Below are 12,157 nucleotides of genomic sequence, written 5' to 3'. Positions count from 1 at the left end.
AAGTGTGGGAGGGCCAACGTGTTAGAAGACAAAGGGCTCTGAGGATGAGAGGAGTGCTGGAGAGAGAGGAGAGGATGAGAGATGAGGATACAGCTCCTCTGAAGTGTTTACCAATGTAGATACTGTAGCAGAGAGGAATAAAGCTACAGAGATGCAAAAGAGGCTGAGGGTTTATTGGTGCTACAGAAATAAGAGGCACAATCAAAGCTGTGTTATAGCTATTTTAGTGAGTGCTTGTGTGTGTGTGTTGTATTTGTAGACATACTTGCTGATGGTGTTTTACCACATGTAGTCAAAGGTAAGCAATCTGTCAAAGGGGCCACATATCATTGTTCTATTTGTGTGCTGTTTTTAATCCTTATTTGTGGAAACACTTTTGTAACAGCTGCCTTTCAGGCAATGCAAATGTTTGGATAGCCTTTCAGATCAAAGCTGTGATCCCCTCGAAGATGATGTTTGCTGTGATCTAAAGATTTATACACTGCAGTTCGCAGTTAAGAACGTCCTTAGGGGCTTCATTGTTAGGATGATTCAGAGGAGACTCAGTGCTCTCACTGGTGTGTGTGTGTGTGTGTGTGTGTGTGTGTGTGTGTGTGTGTGTGTGTGTCTGAGACTGATAAATAGAGAGAGAGCAACAGATCCAGAGAGAGCTCATCTTTCTTGGCCTGTCGGCGCTGGCTCACACACTTAGTATAACCTTAGTTCAGGTTCAAATTGCAATGATGATGTAATTTCTAATCAGCATCCCTAGTTTCTAAAGCAAGTTTGAACTTTTCAACATAATTACTTAAACAACCTTTCCCCTTTAGTAGAGATGAGGTTCTATGGAATGGTCCAAATGATAATTTTGATGACCTGTAAGAGAGAAAAAAACGGGTTGCTGGTGAAATCTCTCATATAAATTGTTGTAAATTTTAGCATATTAACACAAAAATTAACATTTCAGACTGGCCTTAGGTCAGGATGTCATATTGTGACTGTGAAGGGCTAATGATTAAACATTTCCTTTTAAAAAAACATCACATTTGCTAAACAATAATGAAACTAAAAAAGTTCAGAACCAGAATCTCCGGCTACTACACCATATCCAAATAAACATAAAGCAATTTTACAGTGTTGTTTAAAGCAAGACTAAGTCCACAGTCCACAACTTGCATTTTGGATCTTTATAACTGGTATGTTGATGTGAATTTTATTCACAGTTTGCTTATCGTTGCCATAATTCCTAAATGACATGAACACAATCTTACCCTGAGCTGACAGGAGACAGTACATATTTAGCCCAAACTTATGGCATGTCAGCAGTTTTGGAGTGAGCAGTTTCATGGTCCAATTCCCCACATGGTAGCTGTCAAAATATGTCATAAATGTGACAGGTTGTTTTAACAGTATTGTAGTAGTATATGTTACATGTTATTTTACTGTATTGTAAAGACTGCTGTGACACAACACAAACCACTGTAGAACAGACACACAGTGATGTCTGCAGGTCCGTATTATTCTTCTTCTCCTTTCATTGTAAAACCACGAAAGATAAAGCCATGTTTCTCTGTGTTTTAAATTGGAATAAATATTATCCAAATTGTAGCTGCACAACCCTGACTGGAGACTCCATGCTGATCTTTGTGAGCTCTTTATCGCAGCTGATTGACTGATCCATATGGTGTGAGCAGAGAAATAGTAGTGGACAGACTGACATTGAGCTGGAATCATAAAAATGGGTCCAACTTTAACAGCAGAATAGTTTTACATGTAATGAAAGAAAAACAAGCTTCGACTCAATTCTATTGATGCAGATCTTACCAAGTGCTAGATACCAAGTACATTTAAAGTGTTCTTGAGAACCATAATAAGACAACAAAGGTGGATTGGGCTGAGATTATTGGAGCAGTTTTCCCCTGTTGGTTTTTTTTTTGGTTGGAGTTATTTATTTCAGGGGTTTTCTATGTCCACCTGATATTCATCTAGGCCCCCCGAGGCTAAGATGAAACAGCAGGGCCACCTTGCATACAGTGTGAGTACAGCGTGAGGACGAGCCCCTGGAGTTTCAGGGGTCCACTGTGCTGTTCGTAACTCCCCTGTTTTTAATTAGCTCCTTCAACAGGGACTGTGGCAGCAGAATTGCAGCCTTCGAGGTGATTTCAATTGAAGATTTTCTTTTTCTGCGCCCCTGCACACTCCTCATAGGAAGTTGGGGTAATAATCGACATGTTCAGAAGCAGACCCATAATTAAGACGTTGGCGCTTTTGTATAAATTTTTTTCATGTTTTCTCTGGGTCTTTTTTTTTATTATTATTTCTTTCTTTTTTGACAAAGTTCACTTGGAAGCCCACTCAGTGATTGCCTGACTATGAATTATAAGATTATTTTGTAAGCTCTTTAGGAGTCTTAGAGTTCTCCCTTTCACTGCGGCAGAAAGTATTGAGCAGAATTTGACGTCAGCCCCCGCTTGCCAGGCTGCACTGTGTCATTAGAGGCAATAGAAAAAAGAAGAGAGAGCTTTAACATAAAATTCAAACCATATTCTCCCCATCTCCTTGTAATGACTAATGTTAGGTAGCATACTTAGCGGGTTAAAACCAGATTAGGCTCCCAGCTTAGTGTAAGAGATCCATTACAGTGTGTGTCTGTGTGAGCGTGAGTGTGTGTGTGTGTGTGTGTGTGTGTGAAAGAGCATTAGATGGAGTTTGAGGTAATTGATTTGGGTGGAGGCAGTATCTGTAGATGGGCGCACAGAGCTGGAGCTAAAGATACTGGGAGAGAAGTAGTAAGAGACCAAAGGACAGACAGGCACACAGCCAATAGATAAGACGAAATACTGCAGTCAGAGTGAACTAAGGTGGGAAGAAAAGGCACAAAAACACAATACAGAGATCAATAGAGATACAGAACCGCGAGGGGAGGGGAAGGGGGGTGACTGCAGAAACACATACAGGCTGATAGATGATATACACAGAGGTGGGGATAGATTTTCTATGTGTGAGCCTGATCCTGACCTTGTATTAGATCTGCCTACAGTGATGTTCTCTGTGAAAACTAAAGGACACCTGTGGAGCATGTGTCCCGATTGTTGCTCATTTTGACACTGTTGGCAAATATTCTCCATGATCCCACCACCTACCTGATATGCGCATACACTCTGTCATAGATGCCTGCACATTTAGAGCAGTTTTAAAGCAGTTTGATCTGCGACTTTTGAAGAATTTGTATTGTATGTGCACATTGTGTTAGTGTGTTTGTATCTTCTGTTGCTTGATGTCACATAAGAGGTGGTGTTCGTGAGCAGGTCAGTCAGGGCATCCTGCATCACAGCTGTTTTTAAGCCACCTCCAGATCTCCTTTCTGCTCCGCATGTGTTCTACTGTTGAATGCATTTTGATGTGGCAGCCAGTACGACTAGAAAGGGAACGTACGTACGTACATACAGATTTGTGCCAGTAGTGTTCCAATGCTAAGACAATGTCTAGGTTGATCCATAACTCTTATAGTAGGCAACCAAGATAAAATATGTTCAACTCTCTATTCACAGGTTCTCAAATTTGAAGATTAGCAGCATTTCTGTGTTTTGTATCATTGAAGAGTGGTGGTCATTGATTTTTGAATTCATGGTCAGACCTAGAAGATTTTGGACCCTGGGGACATTTCTGGCGATTTGTTCGACATTTTTGTTAGAGTAAAACGTTCTTCAGATAATAACCAACATAGAATCGATGCAAATCATTGTTAGCTGCCGCCCTACATACGTACGTTAATATCTTTAATAGTTATTAGCTATTTTAGTTCATGTTTAATGAACTTGAGAGGGGTTTATAGGATATGCAGAGCAAGCAGCTGTGATTTACTAAACTGTAATGGCACACCATAAGTCTTACCTCATACTAAATTACCATTTTTGGAGTAAATTTGTAGCTTACTTCAGCCGATGGCCACAGCTGTAATTAGACTGTGTGCAGAACTTTTTGATTTGCCTTTGGGTCAAGAGGGACAAATGAACAGTTCAGAGCCACCTTCAGGCACTGAATATTTGAAACTCAAAAGATGGATATATGTAGGAGGTTGTCCTGCCCAACTTGCTATTTTATTGGTTTAGTTTCACAGATGCACCAGAAATCATCGTCATTCTGATGTTGTTTGGCTCTGTTGCTCCCTCTGACAAGTGTTGGAGACATCAGCTGCCAGTTCTGTCATTTGAATAATTTAACAATTACTCACTCAGTGATTTGTGCCTAGCATATAAACCTACTGTTGTGTGCTTGGGATCAGACATGGAACTTGAAATTGTGAGTTTCCTTTTTGTCACTGAACTGTTCTACAGATGTGTGTAGTGACTTAGAAAGTCTGGAACTAGCTGGTGTATGAATCACCTCTTTTTTTCTTTTCTCTTTCCGTTTCACTGTTTCTGCCGGTCGTTCTCCAAATGTGGCATTGACACACAGCACAGTCGAGCACAAGCACCTACATTTATGCCGATTGAATGTAGGCTGTGAGTGACCTGTTGTTTGGAGATTACTCTGGAATAGCTCAAACATATTCAGTTTTGCCCAGTCAAACAAGGCAAACACATTTACATACCTGTTTGATGTTTCACACTGATGTTGAAAAAAATGGTGCTACATTCCCAGGAGATATGTTTTACCTCCTAGGTCAGTCCTGAAACAAAACATACCAGTGATGACAGTTTTTGACGTAGTTTACTTTGTGTTTGCTTATAATATTTTCACATGTTCACAGTGATCCAACATCATTTAATCTTCACGTCATTACAATAAATTGTATTTAAATATATCCTTACATTCTTGACATGTAGGATAGCATAACCATTGGCCCCTTTTTAAAAAATATGACATTATTTAGGTTCCCAGTGACTGTTTTGAACTCTTTGCTTCAGTCTCATTTAAATACTGACTCTCAGTATTTGAAGATCATACCTCTTTGGCTTTGACTATACGCACAATGCTGAATTTTAACACTGATGGATGTGGTTTTTCCATCTTGTCATTGGTAATGGAACATAAGAGCTGAAAGTGGGGCTCAACTTATCTCCTATGCTACAGTTGTCAGGCTTTTTACTTTAACTTCAACATGTAGCACCATTATATAGGATATATATAATATAGGAGCACATGACATAGGATTCTTCAAATAGCAGTCACAGGGTACTAGTGTGTACTGTGCACAGAAATGGTCAAACACTGCCTTTGTCTGTAAATATCCTTTGATAACTCCACTAGCTGTATTGGAATCTTATATTAAAATAGGTTAAATACACAATATTTTATTTAGGCTGCAGTGGATGCAGTGAGGAATTGATTGCAGCGACACTAAACTTAATTTTGCACCATGGGGTCATTGGTTTTTACATAGTTTTTCCATGAAACACTGAAGCACTTGCTCTGTAGTACCAGCATAAGTAGTTGTTTATAGAGGTGGTGAAAAGTCTCTTTTGCCTTTTTACCATATTTTCCTGGCTGTGACAAAAGTAGCAGCTGTTTTCACAGGACCACACTAAGTATTTCTGATTTGTGTAGTTGAGTCCAGTTGGGATGTTTTGGGTCAATGGTGGATTACATTAGTTTTGGTAGATATGTTTTATCTAGCAACTGGGCAAAGATTTCTGTTCTGTCACCGTGGCTGTGCTTTGGCTGTCCATTTAGGTTTGTCTATTTGAGTCTATATATGTTTTAAATTTGAGTCTTTGAGCCTCTAGTTTTTGTATTTAATATCTGTTCAGTTTATGGGGTGTTTTTCTCAAACAACCTGTGCCACACATAGCTTTAGTACAACTGACACAAATGTTCTCTGGGTTTTTAGATTTTTAGCTTTAATAAATAAGTCTATTTATGACCTTACAATTCCAATTTATATTAAAAAGAAAAACTAATTTATCTAATGTTTAAGTGACTGTAATATAGTAACTATAGTAACTTCTCAGCCTTCAGGACGTACAGGGTATACAGTAGGCTTTTATAACGACGAAAACAAACACAGTGATTAAAAAAAGAGGCTCTGATAATACAAACTGTAGTAGTATATATTTGAAATATGACATTAACAATATTACTGATATAAAAACACTTCTTGAAATAGCACCGTTAAATTGCCAGTGATATTTAATATCTTACAAAGAATACTTACACTGTAGTACAAATCAGTATTACTGGTTGTCTGCCATATATACAGTCAGTTTGTATGTGCATGGGTGTCACAGTGGATTCCCCCTACATAGTGGCTCCTTATGGGCTTTCTAGCTAATGTGTTGTCTTTCTCTCTGTGTATCTGTGTGTCTGTCTTTATGACTGTCTGTGCCCAATTTTTCTTTTATCTATTGTCACTTTCCACATTCGGCTTGTCATTTATTTTCTTTGCTTTCCATGTGAGTTGTTTTTTTGCATGTTCTTTGACTGTGTGTTTTCACTCTGCATTTTCCATGAACTGCTTTCTGCCTGTTTTTTGAATGTCTGCTTTAAATGTATGTTTGTGTGAGTCTTTCACACGTCCTTGTCTATTTATGTCTGTGCATCTCTTTCTTTGTGTCCGTTCTTGTTTTTGTTTGTCTTTTCCCTCGTTGCTGTCTCCATAATGTCCTCCTCCAGCCTTTGTGACTTTGCTGAACGGGGACCAGGCTCAGGATGCCATCCGCTCCCTCCATCACAGCACTGTCCGAGGTCGTCTGATCAACGTCACCCTGCAGCCCACCGACTCCCTGCTCTGTCTCACCAACCTGCCCCACACCTTCACCGCCCAGCAGTTCGAGGAGCTGGTGCGCTCCTACGGAAACATCGAACGCTCCTTCCTGGTGTACAGCGACCTGTCGGGCCACTCCAAAGGCTATGGATTTGTTGAATATATGAAGAAAGACTCTGCTTCAAGGGCCCGCTCTGAGCTGCTGGGCCGACCATTGGTATGTTACAGCACTGGTTAAAATGACTATGTCATAGAAAAATAACAATTATCTATAGTTCAGAGAAAGTGTGCAAACAGAATCATCCTAAGGAGGGATTGTTCGATGGCATAAAACCTGAACTGTACTTTTCCAAGTATTCACGTTCTTAATTGATTTGATTGCTAATACAAGGTAGTTTACATGTTTTCTGTGTTTTATTTAAAAAAAAAACTAAATTGAGACCAACCTGTCTTCTAACTTAGTGATTCCCACACCTGGTCCTAAAGCTCCCCTGCCCTGCTTGTTTTCTATCCTTTCTGATTGACTGAACACACCTGATCCAGTTAAACAGCAGTGGTAGAGCAGGATAGGGGGCCTCGAGGACCAGGTTTGGGAGCCACTATTCTAACAAAAGGGAGCAGAGGAATGATGCATTTCAGTCTTTGATCATGTTCTCACAATAAATTATTTACTTACAAAAATATTTGACTTAAACATAAATTAATAAATTGTGGCTGATGGAAACGAGCAGTAGAAATAAAGGAAAATGTGGGTTTGTTTGAGTTGAATTTCAGTTTATCACCAGATTATAAAATAAAAATCAGTAGTTTAAACACAAACAGCAAGTAAAGTCATATTTATGCAACAGAATTTAAAGGGTACTTATTGTAGGAGTGTGAATCCAGCTCAGGGTCTGATTTAGACCACTCAACTCTTTGCAGGGTGATCGCTCCCTGATGGTGCAGTGGATGGATGTCAACCAGCTCAGCCAGGAGGAGAACCTGCATTCAAAGTGTCTGTGTGTGGACCGACTGCCACTAGATCTTTGTGACTCTGAAGAGTTGACCCAACTCTTCTCTGAAACCTACAAACCCGTCTTCTGCCAGGTGAGTTTCTATTTCTGCAAACAGAAACATATGAGTGTTTAGAGTTTCATTGTATGTTGAAAGTGGACTTATCCTAATATGACAGGCTATTTGGCAAGTATAATTAATGCCTAACAAAAAAATCTGACAAGGCCATTAGTTTTCACACCTTGTACAAGCAGATCTGCAAAATTATGTATCCAGATTTTACAACTCATTGAAAATGTCTCAGCTGTGCAGCCAGTATTTGAGATAAATGTTCCTAATTTCTTTTTCATATTATGGGAGCCTGAAACTTTAAGGAAAATGTTATCCATTAATACTGGATACATCAAACTCCAATGAAGGATCTGTGCTCATTTTGAAATCATTCCCTCCTTACACACACACACACACACACACACCTTTATCACGTGGACGCCAGGTGAGAGGTGCTGATTTAAACTTCAGAGGTCAGCGGTCCCAATTGGACAACTTCCTAGTATCACTAAGCTGCAGTTTCCATGGTGAGGTATGGCTGCTGTGACACCAGCCCCACCCTTGAGCTCCCTCCATCCCACTCTGCTTTGCTTCAGTTTTTTTACTTGCTTCTTTCATCTGTGTTATATACTCACTGGTCAATTTATTAGGTACACTTGTGTAATACAAGAACTCATGAATTTAGCTTTTTTTTGTTATTATTTCACAGTCTTTGATGAAACTGTCAGACAGACTGTATACTGGAGTTCATTGCATTAAGAGGTGTTCCTAATGTTTTGTCCCCCTCATTTACAGTATGTAAATAATGTGGCCATAGTAGGTGTATACCACCCTGCTCCTTACATCCACACCACCCCCACTTGTCCACGTAGAAATCACTCAATGGTCATCCTCCAAATTTCCAGTTTTAGCTCCACCCCTCTGCCCTACTCCCACACAGAAATCAATACACCCACATCATCCTGGTCCCATGATGCTTTGTGGGTGTTTAGCTCATGTTGCTTCACTGTTGCAGAGCCAGCAGGCTTTGACCTATGGTGTATTACTTCACTTCAGCATGTTTGCACTGGAATATTTAAGGCACCAAGCTTATGAAACCTAGTGCATCAGTAAGATGATGCACGATGTAGCAAGACAGCATTCAAAGGAGTCGTCATGTAGTGACAGTATTGTTACACTAGTCTGGCTGTGAAACAGTACAGCAAAGCCATTTTAACTAAGGCTGCTGATTTAGGCTTGTGTGCTTGAGTTTACTTGGCTATCACAGCAGGAAAGGACTAGCCTTCTACTTTACTAGATTTATTGCCAACTATTTGGCTGATATGTGGACCAACAGTGAGTATAGCTCCACAGGCAATGAAACAGGAAGAGTGCTACACCTTGCTAGAGACTACTCACATTAGCTAAATCCTCATACAGTAATGATGACATGATGGCCTTAGCAGGTATAATTTTTACCATTTTCACCATCTTACTTTAGCAGTGATAAAGGATGATCTCAGAAAGTCCATAACTCCATGTTCTGAGGATCACAAATTTCTGTACCACATTGGCAAAGTGAAAAATTAAGTAGAAAGAGATTCACACACACACACACACACACACACACACACACAAATGTGAACCTTTTAAGGTTTAAGATGATAGAACAGTCGGACAGTGCGGCTTGATTTCACTGAAAGAAAATGAAAAGGCTGTGTGAATAAAAGCGGTGTTGTCTGTCTGCTTTACTATTTTCCACTATTAAGAGCCGAGTAGGGCTCAGTTAGTAGGGTAGTTGTCTACGAACCCCGGGGTTTGTAGTTCAACTCTTGGTTCCCCTGATTCCTGACAACATGTCAGAATGTTTCTATGCAAGACACTGAACCCCAAACCCTTTATGAAGGCTGCCTGTCCACAAGACGTTGCCAAGACTATTCTTAGTATCAAGTATTAATTATTATTGTTATTAATTTCTACTGTCTGTTATGGCAGAATGGCCCAAAAATGAAGAAGAAAGGTCTATATTACTTCTCTATGAAGTGAAAAGTATTAAGACGGATTAGAGGTCATTGTCTGCTCAACACATCATCTCTAGATATACATACTTATGGACACAGTCAAACCATACAGTAGAAAGACGTTTGCTGCATAATAATGTCTCACACCATTATGTAATGTTTTGCAGTCTGCCTTACATAAACATTCTTCTTCCTCCATGTGCATAAGTAGAACTGAGCCCTCTTGTCACTTTTCCTCTGTTCAGATTGCATTTAACCTGTGGCCTTGGCCCTAAGTGCTATAATTCTGCTACCCACCAAAGGGCCCTCTAGGCAGCACTTTAGCTTGAGTCAGCCAGGAGAGATGGAGGGAGCAGAGGGTAAAGAATGTCAACCATATTAGAGGGAAGGACAGTAGACTGGAGACAGTAAGAAGGGAGGACAGACCTGAGAATGCCAGACCTATTAGAGAAAAGATGCAGTGAGAGAAGGCTGACAGTGCCAGGCCTAATAGAGAGATGGTGGAAGATGGAGAGAGATAGAACTGAGGTAAAATAGTGCAGAGGCGTAGAATGTCAATCACAGTAAGGAGATGGTTGGCATATTTTTAACTGTAAATGTAATAATGATGAAAATTTAAATGCACATTTACTTTCAGATTAGGACACTGAAAAGAATACTTATTTTATTAGTAATATATAAATGTCTGTAATGGGATTGAGTTGTGAATGTGAGCAGAGTTGGCAGGAACATGGTGGATAAAGAGAAGATGAAATGGAGTATGGAAGGAGAGAGACAGGCTAATGTCCTTCTACTGTTTATAGGCCACAGAGCTATTTAATTTCATCTCACATAATGTTCCTTTTTTTAGTGTATTCTTAAGTAAATTTCCATGTTTGGAAGACACAGGAAAAGAGACGGGAACATCGACAGTCAAACATTTTACTGGAGACAGTGTTTAATTGACAGAAAGGATCAAAACAAAGAAGTCAAATCAACCAAAAGCATAAAAGGCTTTGTGTTTTCTCTCACCACCAACTGAAACAAAATGAGGCTGTGGATGTTTGGTGGATGTAAATATATGATATACAGTTTATATATGTAAATATATGAAGTTTAAAAAAGAGGGATAGCATCAATTGCACAGTTAGTAAAATAGGCAATAGATGTATTGCCATGAAGATGGTTTTAAAGATAAAACCGCCTTAAATTTTTGAAATTATGAGAGGAAAACGAGTTTTATATTGCGTTCAGAAAACATAGGCAGATGCTTTGTTTCATTTAGAAGCAACAGACAAAAGCAAATATGTGATGCATTTTACTCTGAAAAACACGTTCTTCACAATCATCAGCACTCATTGTTGCACAGCTAATTAAAGCCTTCCCAAGTACAATCCTTAGATGCTTGACATAATTATTATTCACATTTGGAAAAACTGACAATGCTCAAGTTTTATGCAAAGGAAGGATAACTTTAAGATAGGTGCCCTGTTTCATGACACCTTTTGGTGATCACAAATAGAATAAAAAAACTTTGTGCAAAAACTTGTTTGGTAAACAAACATCTGTGATACATAATGTTATCACAGTTTATTTAAATGTCATGTAATGCTTGCCTGAATCATGTTATGTGCCTCAAATGACGTATAATTTATGCTTCTTTTTTTAAATAGTGGAAGCACAAATGTATTTTTTCCTGGTAAACAAACTTAAATGGTCTGATAATATCCTCCTACTAACTAAAAATGGTTAACCTTTGTCCTATTCACTTACCTTGTTAGTCAAATTATATGTGAATTTTTAGATGAGTCTGAAAGGCTGCAGAATAACTGAGGTCAATGAAGTTAAGTATGGATGCAAATTAGTCACCTTTTAAGTTAATCAGGAGATGTTTCTTTTTATGTAAATGTGTACAAGCTTGGCAGTTATGAAAAGGAATTGAATAAATGTCTTGGATCTTACAGGTTGCCTATCTTAAGTGTGTTCACTTAATAGACAGTAAATGGAGAGATCAGCAAGGAGGACAGGAGAGAGGGTAAAAAAGGGGCAGAAAAAACAATGACGTACCTCTAATTACACATTACGTCCTTCAGTCTGCAGTTTTACTCATCTGTGCCATAGAGTTACATTGTTAAATAAGTTATTAATTTAAAATTAATTTATTAAATTATTAAAAACTCATCAGCCAGCTGTGTTTTGACATCTGGCTCCACTGGTTGACAGGTTTCTTCATTCCAAAATGTTTGTTGTGAAAATGAGGAATCTTGCTTATTTTACACTGCTGCACGAAATATCGCAAATTGGAGCGTTTTGGGAAATAACAGTTATGTGACCAAGCGTTTTGGAGGTTGTAGACTGATGGACAACATGTGAGTTGAGGAGAGCTATTTTAGTGCCTGAATAAGAATTGCTGAAAATATGAACAATTTAGAAAATGACTTTGGAGATT

General features: G+C 38.9%; 1 protein-coding gene across 1 annotated transcript in view; it reads left to right on the top strand.

Annotated features, from left to right (window-relative positions):
- LOC113151362 (ribonucleoprotein PTB-binding 2-like) overlaps positions 1–12,157 on the top strand; it is a 69,258-nt gene that overhangs the window by 33,765 nt on the left and 23,336 nt on the right. The window contains 2 exon segments of the mRNA XM_026344322.1: positions 6,595–6,902; positions 7,607–7,771. Coding sequence (XP_026200107.1) covers positions 6,595–6,902; positions 7,607–7,771 — 473 coding nt within the window.

This window comes from Anabas testudineus, chromosome 4 (genome assembly GCF_900324465.2).
Source record: "Anabas testudineus chromosome 4, fAnaTes1.2, whole genome shotgun sequence".
Taxonomy (NCBI): Eukaryota; Metazoa; Chordata; class Actinopteri; order Anabantiformes; family Anabantidae; genus Anabas; species Anabas testudineus.
The sequence above is the reverse complement of the archived record's forward strand: the minus strand, read 5'-3'. Positions and strand labels throughout refer to the sequence as shown.